The sequence below is a fragment of the Clinocottus analis genome, unplaced genomic scaffold (assembly GCF_023055335.1).
Source record: "Clinocottus analis isolate CAN_PGR_092001 unplaced genomic scaffold, fCliAna1.0.p SCAF_12, whole genome shotgun sequence".
Taxonomy (NCBI): domain Eukaryota; kingdom Metazoa; phylum Chordata; class Actinopteri; order Perciformes; family Cottidae; genus Clinocottus; species Clinocottus analis.
The window spans coordinates 6,894,655-6,909,359 of NW_027175843.1; the positions used below are offsets into that span (position 1 = coordinate 6,894,655).

At 40.7% G+C, this 14,705-nt stretch overlaps 1 protein-coding gene across 1 annotated transcript; it reads right to left on the reverse strand.

Moving 5' to 3' along the window:
* Positions 1-3,279: 3,279 nt before the first annotated feature.
* Positions 3,280-14,393, reverse strand: il10rb (interleukin 10 receptor, beta). Its single transcript, XM_068572436.1, has 8 exons — positions 14,152-14,393; positions 9,968-10,082; positions 9,030-9,220; positions 7,480-7,640; positions 5,913-6,066; positions 4,324-4,478; positions 3,859-4,031; positions 3,280-3,738 (listed from the first exon to the last, which is right to left on the reverse strand). The coding sequence occupies exons 1-8, from the start codon at positions 14,204-14,206 to the stop codon at positions 3,510-3,512; spliced, it is 1,233 nt and encodes a 410-aa protein (XP_068428537.1). The 5' UTR covers positions 14,207-14,393; the 3' UTR covers positions 3,280-3,509.
* Positions 14,394-14,705: the final 312 nt, after the last annotated feature.

Sequence of the window (14,705 nt, forward strand, 5' to 3'; positions counted from 1 at the left end):
ATCAGAAGAACGTTACTTAACATGTTACATCCATTGGTAGTTACAGCACTAAAACCCAATTACTAATACATCATTGATTTCATCACTTCAATGCTTCATTTCTTTGATTTTTGTATTTTCTTTGATTTATCAGACAAATGGCCACCACACTTCCTATTACTGAAAAGCATTTGACCCTATTATAAATCTGGCTTGCCTATCTACCTTGAATAAGAAGGCATTCTTTTTATCAAGTGCACCAATGGGAGTGGTACTGCTTTACATATTCAGCTGAATGGAATAGATCTTTTCCTTAGGTATTCAATTATAAAAACGTAGAAACACACGCACAGATACATACGTTACTATTGGCGGAGCAGATGGTTTACAGTGGGTTCTTTAAGCTTTTTCACTTATAAGAGCTGCTAATGATGAAAATGAGGTTGATGAGAGCACTGACACTGAAACCAAATCAGTCTTGGCAGGGTGTAAAATCAAAACAATAAGCTAGAAAAACACAAAGAACCTCTGTAGAACTGCTGAGTTGGTGGTAATGATACAATCTAAACTCTTTGGTTAATATACATATATTGATTGCCTATACAATATCATCCTGCTGTTTTGTTGACAGAAAGATCCAACGTAATCACTCAGTGTTTAAGTTGAATGTGGTAGGAACAGAAAACTACATATACAGGTAAATGTCTAAATGCTGCATTATTTGCTGAAAGTGTCATGAGAATTGGAAAAAAATGTTTGTGATGAGATATTCTTGTTGTGTTGCAAGCTAAGAATTAAAGTCTTATCTGTTTCACACAATTGTGCATTCAAATTTATGTAAAACAATATGAAAGAGGCCCCGGGGAAGACCCAGGACACGCTGGAGGGATTATATCTCCCGGCTGGCCTGGGAACGTCTCGGGGTCCCCCAGAACGAGCTGGAAAATGTTGCGGGTGAGAGGGAAGCCTGGGTCGGTCTGCTGGGTGTGCTGCCACCGCGACCCGACCCCGGATAAGCGGCGGAAAATGGATGGATGGAATATGAAAGCTCAGTTTTTATGTGGATGTTATGTGTACAGACTGTAAAGCCCTCCGAGGCAAATTTAGTATTTGTGATTTTGGGCTAGATAAAATAAACTGAATTGAACTATTACAACATAGTTCAAATCCAGCCATGTTCATTCAAATCAATACAGTTCATTTTTTGGGTCGCAGGAGGCATCCTGATTAGAGGCATGAAACACCTCAGCTGACTCCTTTCGAAAGAATGATATGGATCAAATACTTAAAATATTTGATCCAAATCATCTTTGCTCTTGTTTAAACATGTCTTTTATTTTAATCATAGAATCAGTTGTATATGTAAATAATACAACCTTGAATTGTATTATAATTATGTTCCATAACTGATATTAATACTTTTCTAACTATGAATGATCTTTTGTCTTTTTGTTAAATGTTATGTCTAATTGTGCCTATTGTTAACACACTTATGACATGGTGCATCTCAAGGGGGTTCGTGTGCGTGCGTGCGTGAGTGAGTGTACCCTCACATGCAGGAAAGTTACTCATTTTAACACCAAAGTTTTGTATTGCGGAGGATTTACTCATGAGTGTCCATTAACATGGGTAATGCAGATACAGTAGTTGGGCATGAGAGACCAGACAAGTACACTGACATCATCACTCAAGGTAACAGTACATTGCTTAACAGTATGCTTCTATTACATTTTAAGTTACAACAGACAATGGTGGGCAGGATGTTGAGGCAATGATTGGACATTGGAGTCAAAGTGAAAGCTTCAGGAAATCAACTCAAAGTTGAGTGCACAGTCTACCAGCTCAGATAAACCTGGAAGGTTACCCATTTTATTGAAGTTAAAAAATGCCATATAACACCATGCCTTGAAATCCTATTTGTTTTGTTGGGACTTTTACCACCGTTCTACCTGCAAAGTGGTTTGATTTCTACGCAATTTTCCTTTCAACACTTGCCGTCTCAGAAAATAATATAACTCTAATATCAAATATGAAGAAAATGTATTTGACACTAATTGAATGTTATAAGAACACACAAAAAGTATGGTACCAAGATTCTATAAGAATCATAAATGGCTCAATAATAATGTATTTAAATGCTTGTGTTATAAAAATCAATACAAGAGTCTCAGAAAGATCCACAACGTAGACACAGAAACTAAACCCTCGCTTTCATGTTAGTAACCAGTACAGTTGTATATGAAATTAAAAATCAAATTACATACTTTGCTAAATAGAAAATGCAAAGAACATAAATAAATTCTTTATTTTTCTGTTTACACAATAAAACAACACACATTGTTGATATAAGTATTATTTAACACGGTTGAAAAAAGTAGCTAGCTGTTCTTGTTTAGATTGAATTAGCCAGTTTAATTAAATCAGATCTCTCTAGTTCTTCTGATACAGAGACATTTCTCAAAATGTTTAAGAGAACAATTTAATATCACAATGCCAGCAGGTCTAACCCTCAACTGGCAATGACCAGCACTGCCAGCTGTGCTGTTGAATTGTAACTCTAACCTGTATTCAACAGGTGTTTCTAATATTTTCTCAACCCGATATATATCAATAAGGGTCGGTTGAATAACAAACAGTAGCAATGTACCTGTGAGAACATTTTCCCACCAGTTAATAGACATTTTACAAGTAGCTGCAGAGCGCTTTGTAGCCTTTAACAATGTTGTACTAGGCCTCTTCTGCTGCACGGGGCAGACACTTTGAGCCTAGCATTGTAGTGCCAACTATCCTCCTATGCTCAACAATAAGGATTGTCTACTTGCCTGGGGCAAGTGAAGTGCCACATTGGGTGAGTAAATCAAGCAACTCTAAAAGAACACAATGCCTCATTTACAAACTACCAATTACTCTATTCATCATTATCTGCTTATGTTCACTTAATGCTAGCTAATTAGCAGCTTTAAGCTATTGACGTTAACTTATTATACCAATAGGACAGTAAAAGAGATTTAAAAAAAAAAGATTAATACAGACTGCTACACTCCAATCCCTTCATCCATAGTCAGTCAGAGTAGAGCCCCGTCAACCACTCACAGTATAAAGGTTAGAGACGGTTGGAGACGAGGTGAAAGAAATTACAACACATCAAGACCAGCACGGAACAGTACTTCCTGGTTGGTGCCAAAAAAGTACATCACATAAGGCTCGCCTGTAAAGACAAATATATATATATATATATATATATATATATATATATATATATATATATATATATATATATATATATATATATATACAGTGAAGACATTTAAAACATGGGGCAACATCCCAGCAGATCACTTTTGTTGTTTGTGTGTCTGTCACACATGAACTTGTGTTTATTGGTCCTTTTTCCACACCGTCGATGCGTTCCTCTCCTTGTTTCCCCAGTAACGCCCGGAGAAAAGGCACACTGCAAATTTGACCACAAACCTCTGTCTTTCTTAATATCATCCTTGCTTCATGCTCTCCTCAACAAGTGTCTTGTGCCTTCAGACACACATGTCTACAATACCCTCGTCTGCGTTCACAAGTTGAGTCTTGAGCCCTGAAGCCATGTCCTTCATCTTCACCTGCTCCAAGTCAAAGGGGTCCTGCCCAGAGACTTGGGCCCCCATGGAGGACTGGCTGGTGTTGGGCTGCCGCAGGCCGGAGCTGCCCCCCGTGGAGTACACTCCTGAGTCTCCACTTCCACCGCTGTCCTGACGACTGTGTCGGCCACTGGAGAAGGTACATTTATTCATTCCCTTATTTCTTATTTTGTATTCATTAATAATGTTCTTCTGCTTTGTAAACATGAATGTAACACATGAGCTGATGTAGCATTAAAGATTAACCGACCTGTTGTCAGGCTCCAGGCCTAATGGGGGCGCCGGCAGGGCCTCAGGAGGAGGGATGTGGAGTTCCAGGACCGGGGACTCCGGACACACAGTGACCTTATCACACAACAGCTCGGAGTCTGAATCCGGGGTGAGGAGGCGAGGAAAGTCAGACCCAGTTGAGTCACAAAGATACTGGAGGGAGGCGCAAAGAAGAGATATGGACATGAGATCTCGCTCTGGTGGAATATATCAACTTTAGCAAGATAAATTTAAAAATTCTCACACTGAAATGCCAAAACATTTGCTCACTTTGAAGTGTGGACAGTCAGCCGCTATATCTATAAGCTCAATAAATGTCCTTTTACCATCATCGTCATTTATACAATAGTAACAAAACCTTCCCTTTAAATATCAGTAAGGTCAACAAACTAGAGTTGTCTGCTATCTGCACACAGCCAAAGCTGTAATGACTGAAGCTGCCTACCTGGAAGAGTGTAGGCAGCTGGATGACCGGGAAAAACGTTGCCTTAAGAGTCTTATAACACCAAAAGGAGATGTAGAGGGAGAGCAGCATGGTCAGGAAGCAGACCACCAGAGACCCCAGGAACCACCCGAAGATCTGCCACCACGGAGTGGTACCTGTCAAAGTGACACACATACATGGATTATATTGTATTTGAGTATAGTTCCATTGCTTATCACCTACATACACTCATGCTTGTCAATACAAACAAGGAGAAATTAATATATCAGCAGATACAGTTTAGTTTCCTCTGCAGTGTTCTTTGTTACCCATCACATGCTATTTCAATCCCAAACCAGATAACTGTGTTAGGATGAAACATAGTTCAGGGGACATCTTATGATACACTGAGCTCCTCTCTTAGCTCCTTCTTTGTGCTTTCTCGGCTCTCAAGACTCAATGGATCATGGCTGACTGGAGTCAGCCCTGCCTCCCGGGCCCTGCCTCCCGGGCCCTGCCTCCCGGGCCCTGCCTCCCGGGCCCTGCCTCCCGGGCCCTGCCTCCCGGGCCCTGCCTCCCGGGACCTGCCTCCCGGGACCTGCCTCCCGGGACCTGCCTCCCGGGACCTGCCTCCCGGGACCTGCCTCCCGAGCACTGTCATCTGCTCTCTGCCCTTTGATGCCCATCCGCACAACATCCTTCTGCTGACATGGATCGTGATCATCTGAATCGTGGTCCATGCCTACTACTACTGGTACTACCGACTACAAATTTTCTGAGGATTATTATTGTATTAACATTATCAAAAGTTATCAAAATCTTGTAGATATTTATCAATAAACTTCAAAAGCGCTTGGCTCAGCCCATTACCAGACTAGCACCACAAAACTAGCTCATAATAGTGACTGAAACTTTCTCTGAAAGTTGTAATAAAAACAACCACTAGGGTGTGCATCAAATGCAAAAAAAAGCAGCATAGCATAACACAAATCAGATTATGAATCAGAAATATTTTGTCCTATCATCATATAACTTGTGGGATGTCTTCAAGGGAATATGAAAAATATCAAATAAACAAACTCTGCCCTAAACTCTCAGTTGACCAACCCTGAGATGGGAAACCGAGTCTTTGGTTCTAAAACAGCTGATCAGAGTTTGGTCGTTGACAACAAGTAATAATTTAGTGGACATAGAGAGATAAATGCAGACAAGCCATGCATGGACTATATCTTCAAACCAGAGCCCGAGTCAGAGCAGTAAAAAGAATTAATAAGTTAACAACTCAGTTGTATAGAGTATTGTCTATTAATTCATAATTTACCAGACTATAATAAAGAGGTATAATCTGCCTATGTAATAAACGATAGCCTCCATCACATCTTAAATAAATTTGTTCAGCTTTAATCAGAAGGGGACCAAACACAACTGAAGATGCAACCTATGTTCATAAGTTCAGCAGCATGATGTACACTCTGAATACAGTAAACTGTCAATGTATGCTTGGATACATACTGAAAGAATGATGGAATAAAACTCTGTAAGAAAGATGTTACTGCTCTGTATAGATCACTATACTACAGACAACCACTTAGTAGAATATTCCCAGTTACCTTCGGTCTGCATGCAGTGGGGCGAGGTGAAGCTGCTCTTCTTGTGGTAGAACTCATAGCATGTCTGGACGCTCACACAGTACCAAGTCCAGGCCTTCAGATCTGGCAAAGTCACTATGTTGGCTGTGCTACTTAACGTCTGACTTTTTAAGACCTGATGGAAGAGGTGAGAACTTTAGGGAGGCTTCTTCATTTCTTGTATTTATGAAACAGCACACTACAGTCAAACTCAACATTTGGATCTGTGGTGGGATGTCTGGATGTGGTGGAAATAAAAGCAAAGACATAATTCAACCACATCATTATCATGTATTACTTAATATTAAATATTTATAAAATATTTTATTAAGATTTACTGACTCATAATCTGGATAAACATGTCTAAGCCATTATAAAAAAGGGTTTAAAATGGTATGTTAAAACATTTAAACACTAAACGTGTATGCATTCAACTTCCACCTTCTGTATTTTAACCACAGCATAAAATATTGAAACGGCTTTAATGGCTTACCTGTTCTAGCCTAACACTAAGCGATTCATGTCTATTCAGATGTTTATTGGTCACTTTATAGCTGTAGTGCATTAGTGTGACCACTAATGTCTGGGTGCACAGATCCTTTTACATTGATGGCAGTTTGTTGAGATGAATGCTTTGCACTTTGAAGCACATCATCTACAGATCAGATTAAAAGACGACCGGCTGTACCACGCACACCTTCATGCACAAGTTTGAGGAAATACGGTACTTTTAACCTCACAACATTTATTTGACAATATTAGTTTCTAGTTAGGCATACTGTGTTAAACCCATCGGCAGGGGGATAGAAGCAGTATAATATCTATGACTGAGAAGATTGAAAAAATAAACTGTATCATTTCTCTGCAGCACATTTTAAAGCACAGATGCGTATGATATTTATGCTCCAAGCTATTCATGTTGAATGATTTTTTTTTTTTTTTTTACATTTTTGTCTTCCTTGTCAAACCAGTTTTAACACATATTTACTGGCTGATTTTTATTTATATATTTATATATATTTATATATATATATATATATATATATATATATATATATATATATATATATATCAGCAGCAAGCAGGAAATCATGGCACCCTAAAAGAACTTGCACCATCTCGTGCAAGATTCACCCGACAGGAAACACCTCTGCTAAGATATGCAGACCACAAGGCAAAATCAACAAAACAACACTCTGCTGAACATGCAGAAGCAAAAAATGAGATTTTAGGTGCTCTACTAGGGCCAGATGTGAGAGAGTGAGTGTGCTGTAACAGTTTCAGAGGTTTAAGCAGGTGTCTTGAGGGACTAAAGATAAAATGGGGAAGTAGGAAAAATGTGGGTATTTTCCAGGAGTAACATGTCTGTGTATATTGTAGTCTATATGTAAGAGAGTATCAATTGATATTAAAAAGATATTTTACATTGAGCTATTCAAAAAAGGCTGCTAAAACACACAAGAACATTGGGGTTAATATTCTTCATGGAGTATAAAAGCAGTAAAGTATTCATGGGCTGTGTAAATTTGGCCAGAGATGCGTTTCCTACCTGTGTGTCTAGGGAGCGTTCCCAGTAAAGGATGTGGTAATACAGATTGGGATGATTTTCCTTCATGGAGTTGTTGGTGCTGGTCAGAGGATCAGAGATGACAATTTCCAGGTCACTTCCAGCAGGAGACAGAGCCACTTTGCTTGGAGGACCCAAAGCAGCTAGCAGGAGCAGAGAGATGAATAAAAAGATTAGGAGCCTTTCATTTGTAAACATTTCAAAAGTAATATAAAAAGATATGCATTAAGTGTACTAATCCATAACAGGACCTCTGAAGACCTCCAGTGAGAAGTTGTGCTGCACATTTTTTGACTATTTTCGGACATTTTATATATATGACTAAAAGATTTATCAAGCAAACAACTTAAACACATTGATGAGCAAAACAATAGTTAGTTGCAACCCTTAACCAAACGGCTCCGTAGTATTGTTTCAGCCAGTATGATCAGGTTTGTTAAGGTCCCCTATGTTTTTCAATGTTTTTACATAACATATCCTGCTCAACACAACCACACAGTATTTCCGAGGTAGTCATTGGACCCATAACACGCATGATAGTTTTACGTTGCCACAAAGCGGCACAGACGTCACAACTAAACACACACAAAATATGTAGTGGGTGTGGAAGGTCTTTGGCCTGGGCATGCAATTTTTTACAACTACCCTAAAACATTTGTAAGCACTAACTGAATCAGACACTTATTACATTATAAAACACTCAGTAATCACAGTGACCGGCTCTTCTGGCAACAACACGAAGCTGAACAGCGCTAAAGGAGGTGGCACTGACAGTAAATGTGACTATAGAGGCAAAGTTTATAAACTCTATCATGATGTGTTCAAATGTAGTTTTTAGTGAATTTGTATACATCCAGTTTAAGGATATGTTTACACACACACACACACACACACACACACACACACACACACACACACACACACACACGAGAATTATTAACTGTTTAACTTCCTAACAGCTCTACGCAGTTTATAATAATTGTGTATTTTTATACAAAGAACCACTAGATGTCAATAATTAAAAGGATAACATTTTGAATTTGATGGTTTACACTGACTGGAGCGGATTTAGGAAAGTGGACAAATTCAATCTGAAACCTCGCTGTCAATTCTGGTTCTGAGAAAATTGAGGTTGGACTCTAGTTTAACCTGCTCATCCAGCTACGTATGTGATTTTATAGGCTGTGTTCTGTCACGTTGGAGATGTTATATTCTAATCACATGATCGTAACTGAACTCCACATTGTGGTTTTAATAGTTCAGAGCTGCATTACTCTAAAAAGCAAAGGTTAACTTTCCAAACATCGCTCACAGCTTGATCAACATCTCTTTGTGGTTGCACACTTTTGTGCAGATGAGTGTCACATGGTTTTGGATGGTTTGTGGTGCACCAGCTGAGATCACATCACGAAGTGCTTGTGTGAAACAAGTCTTTCCTGCGAAGCTTAGGTACCTGCTTGAACCTTCAGAGGAACTTATCGTCTCTCTGACCACAGTCTCCCGCCCTCCCTCGATTCCTCCAACTCTCTTACCATCTTGATCAGGGCAGAATTCAATCTGCACCCAGTCGGAGACATGCCCGTTTACATCGGCTTGTACGCGAAGTACGTAGATGCCCAGGTAGAACAGGTTTAACTTTGTAAGGTCACATGACCTACGTGACGTCTTCTGACACGCAGTGCTCCAGACCGGACTCTTTGTTTTAGCTTTCAGCTTGAACCTCCTGAGAGAAAGAGAAACAACAATTATTATTGATACAAAAACTAAAATAGATTAGTTCTGAATTAGTTTAAGAAATCTGAAACCGTTTGAGTTGGGATGCTAACAAGACTCGTCTAAATATTTGAAAGTAAAAGTCATCTCATCTGTTCACCACTTACACAGCATATGCCAATCAAAATAAAATATCATCCACACTGCGGTTTTTTTATATCATTTCGTTCCGCTCAACTCCCCAAACACGAGAAGCTGCTAACTATGATCCACATCTGGTCTCATTTTGTCAGTAGTAGACAAGTTGTTTCCTGTCGTTGGTTTGAATTCTATTTAGACCTCATTGCTCTTTTCCTGAGGGACAGCTGAGACACTCAATGCAATAACTTCAAAGAAGTTTTTTCAGACAGCACTGATCCGTCTCTGTGAGGATCATTGTAAAGAAAACCAAATTGTAAGATAGATAAATGAGTGAAATACATGTGTTTATTGTGCTTGGAGCATTACAGTGTTTAGAGTTGTGTCTGACAGTTTTACATACTTTTATTTGCAGGCTGAAAGTTTTAAATGTTGACTGGCCAACATTGCCCTCCTGTGAGCCACATAGTAGCAAAAAAATCTCCAAGACATAAATACTTCAAAATTCCCTGTTTGTTTTGCAAGCTGTTATCTTGGTTATACTAACCTAAATGTGTATTCAGAATCATTGTTAGACTAGAGCTGTACAGGTAAATAACTTTTAGTGAGTGACACTTACGCCACATATTGTGTGGTGAAGTTGACAGCTGATTGGTCCCAATCCCAGCTCAGTGTGTAATTGGTGTTCATGGTGATCATGGTCAGGTTCTCTGGTGGTTTCAGCTCTGCTCCGACTGAAACAAAACAAGGGGAGAACACACAGTCTATATTATTACAACATTTTATAACATTAAACATATTGGCTATAAATAACAATTTCTTATTAACTAATCTGCTAAATATTATTTTAACCAAATATACTCAATCTATTAGCATACATTACAAAGAAAAGCACAAGATTCTCAGTCATTTTTCTTAACAGCTGGTCAAAGTAGTTTGTCGCAAATGTGGATCAAACACAGTCTGAGACTTGAAAAAGAAGAACCAAGCTGGAAATCTCAGTTACACAATACTGCGACCTCAACAAAGAGGAACAAATCAAAGACAGAATAACTATAAAGAATTGTGGCTCTTCAAGACACCTGTGTTCAGGTTTCACCGTCTGCTCTGTTCAACTTAAACAATTCAATAACAAATGCAGATTCAAAAGGGGATAAACTATAAATAAAAGGAATAGATGGAAGATGTTTCTGTCCCCTGCATGATAGAGCCAGCGCTGACCCTGAACAACAAAAACAGGAAATATTTAAAGAAGGAAAAAGAGTTTAGCGATGAGGGTGCTGTAGTGCTGACCTAACATAAACACTATTATGTGTTCAACTCTACATTTCATACATGTGACAAACAAAGGAAATTCTGCATTGCGTGTGGTCGATAACCAAAACAAAACACTTGCAACACACAGACAGACCACCTGGTGCAGCCAGAACAACCTGGAGCTCAATGCTCCGAAGACAGTGGAGCTGGTTGTGGATTACAGGAAGAACGCAGCCCTACCCGCCCCCATAACCTTTTGTGATTCCCCCATCGACGCTATGAAGTCCTTTTGCTTCCTGGGCTCCACCTTAACCTACGACCTCAAGTGGGCGCTGAACATCAGCCCCATCACCAAGAAGGCCCGGAAGAGGATGTTCTTCCTGAGGCAGCTGAAGAAATTCCACCTGCCAAAGAAAATGATGGTGCACTTCTACACAGCCATCATTGAGTCCATCCTCTGCTCCTCCATGACCGTCTGGCACGCTGCAGCCACTTCCAAGGACAAGGGCCGCGTTTCCCAGATTCACTAAGAAGCTCTTAAGCGCAAAGAGCTTCTTAGGAGCGCTCTTAAGAGCGCTGTGAAAGAAGGACGTGTTTCCCAGAGTCGTTCTTAGCTTAAGACGATCTTTCACTTAGAAGGAAACGTAAGATCAGCCCGACCGACTCTTAACAGCCTTCTTAGCAACCAAACGCTCACTGCAGCCGCGTCAGGGAAAGTTATATCTGACACTCAAAGGAATACTAAAACCATGTGTCATGATGAATGTGCGGCCACAGCTATTTCACAAATATCAGGGAAACTGACAGGTGTAATAGAACTTGGCTGGAACCTCATCAAGAGAGGCTTCACCTGCTCGCCTATATTGTAGAGACCCTGCGTCAGGAAGTTGCGAGACGTTGTCTGGTTTATTGGGTGCTTTATTGTAGAGCAACAGAACAGGCTACTGTCGGCCGTAGCCTACACCAAAACAAACAGAAAAACACACTGAAAGCCTCTCAACAAGCTTCAGGTTCGCTTTTGGTCATTCGGTCTCCCCTGGTCCGCAACACACACACACACACACACACACACACACACACACACACACACACACACACACACACACACGCATACACACACACACACACACACACACACACACAGGTAGCTACAATGAGTGACAGGTTATACAGCAACACAGCTTATGTGACATTCACTGACCTCCCGAACATTTAAACCATAACGTTACATGTCACTGAGTCCGTTACAATATAAAGGCGTTGCTGAAGTCCACGCGTGAGACACCATCTCTGCACACAGCATAGTCTAGCTGCAGCAGCGTCGCCGTGAGCGAAGCCAGATGGTTTACATAAATGCATGTGAGCGTCAGCACTTCTCCCCACTTAATGTGCTGTCGGACCGGGCTGTCCAGTCCAAGTACCGGCTTCCCCGTGTGAAGATCCAACACCTCGTCCCGCTAGTGTCACCACACATCCAGAGGCCAACCCGCTGCAATGTTGCCCTCAGCCCGCAGGTGCAACTCCTGGCCGCACTGCGTGTTTACGCAGTGGGGAGCTTCCTGGAAGGTGGTGGGGGACGGCACCGACCTCAGCAAGGCATCGGTTTCACGGTGTGTGGCAGCCGTGACATCGATCCTCCTGCGCCATGCCAGGGCACACATCAGAATGCCCACCACACGGGACGAGGTCCGCCAGGTCCACCGTGGATTTCATGCAATGGCTGAGATCCCCCGGGTGATTGGTGTCGTGGATGGCACGCGCGTAGCATAATTGCACTTATGTGTGGGGACCACAGGGTGTTTTGTGTGATTTATGCGCTGATAAAGTGGTGGGTGATCGATGTGGTGGGTGATCGATTTGTCTGGCATCGATTGATTTAGTTTTAACACCACGGCGGTGGACAGCTCCCACTAAGAGCGTCTTAGGAAGCTTCTTTGGCGAGATCTTAAGAAGGCAGTTAAGAACGCATCTGGGAAACACCCCTATCTTAGCGCTCCTTCTTAGCTGAACCCTTCTTACGAGCCTTCTTAAGTCCTTAAGAACGATCGAATCTGGGAAACGCGGCTAAGGACAGAATGCAGCGCATCATCCGCTCTCCTGAGAGGGTGACTGGATTCCCACCCTGGACACAAACTGTTCGTGTCCCTTCCATCTGGAAGGAGGCTTGCAGTCCATCAGGATCAAGACCTCACACCACACAAACAGTTTCTTCCCATCGGCCGTCGGGCTCATTAGAGCCCGGGACCGCCACTGACTGACCGTCATCCCCAGGACAATTCCCTACTGGTCACTTACCTTCATACTACATATTTAAACACACTTGTTACTTTCACATTTCACTTGTTTAAAGTACTGTTATCTGTGCACTTTATTTTAATTGTATATTCTATTGTAAATTGAACATGATCCTATTTTTGCACCGTGTTTATGATTCTGATTTGGCTACATTTTGTATCTGATAAGTCCAGGGAAAGTTAAAAAAAATAAGAATGTTTTTTTTAGCCAACTTTCACCCCTGTTCAAAACGCACATGCAAAGCTCTTATAAGTACAGGAAGGACTCAGCAAGATATTCAAGCATACATGAAAAAGGAGAAGTAAGCCTTCGGTGAATCTCAAGGTCTATCAGTACAGTATACAGTATACTGAAAAGGGGAAATGGAACAAGATCCCAAACAAGCATTTTATTTTTCCGATTTTTTTTTCTCGCCACAATAAACTGAACAGCTTACAAACTTTAAAAATGAATGAGCATTTATTGGTTATAGACTTAATTAAATAACCATTATACTGAGTTGCATAGAACACTTGAGGTATTATTATGGCTCCAACATCCTTGCAGCAAGAAGGCAAAATGCTGTTGCTGGTTAGCTGTGAGCAGTGAGATAGGATTGTGTTATTCTACTGATTTCATGTACTGCAATTCGGTCTCATTTTTCTCTTGTTGTCACTCTATTGACATTATCTACACACGTCAGCCTGTATCCTGCCCACAGACAGTAGAAGACGTAGTAACCATGACCTCACCCATTCTTGTTCATATTGTCGAAACTATTAAATGTCACGTCTTTAACTATGTTTTGACCTGATAATTCCATTTTCCATAAGTAACTACTTTCTGTTTCTTTGACCACATCATACCATAAACAACTTCATACTTGCACCGCCATGTTTTTAGCATGTCAAGTTTGTTGTTCGCAGCCATTATAATTGGTTTTAGCTTATCTAAATGTTAGCAAACCTTACCACTTTTTGAGCTTACACGTGTATTAACGTGTAGCAGTTGCACATATTACGCTGTCTTTCCTTGTAATGTAGCGAGCTGATGCAAGACAGACTTTATCTACAGAGGTAGCGTTAATCTAAATGAGCTAGATTAGCTGGGCGTAACCTAGTTACGGTTCATTCCTTCTTAAATAGATTCACATCGAGCATTAGCTTAGCTAACGCTATCACGATCACAGGGTTAGCGTAACATGCTCATCTAACATATTCTTGCTTACAGAATAAAGTTACAAACCAACGAACGGTGACATTAAGAACTTACCAGTGTTGGTCTTGAGGTAGCAAAAGAGAAGGCATAAGTAAAAAGCAGCGAACATGGCTATTATATTCCTGGTAGTTTTTCACTTGGGCTGCACTCGAATAGTCCAAAAAATGACCTCCTAACATCCAACACTAACCACTTTTCTCTCGACCTCTATGAAAAACGTCAAGGGCTCAAGGAAAGATAAGAAGGAGAATTCATAAGGAGAAGACAACCGCGGTGTTTAGAAGATTCGACTCCACTTTCACTTACTAAGCTACGTAGATATGATGCGACGACAGGTGCATGCTAGTGACGTCGGTCTGCAGCGTTGAAACTACAACGCTGCAGACCGACGTCACCGTTGAAGATGGACTACAAAAAAAAGCGCATCTTAAATACTTTGTCCGTCTTCTTACAGTGTTACGTCATGCAGACAATTTGAACAACCCGGTTCATAGTATTACTTTATTAACGAGATTGAAAAATAAATGAAAGAAGGAATATGAACGTGAATCAGTATCAGAATCAGAACCTTTTATTTGCCAAGTAAGTAAGTTGTACAAACGACGAAT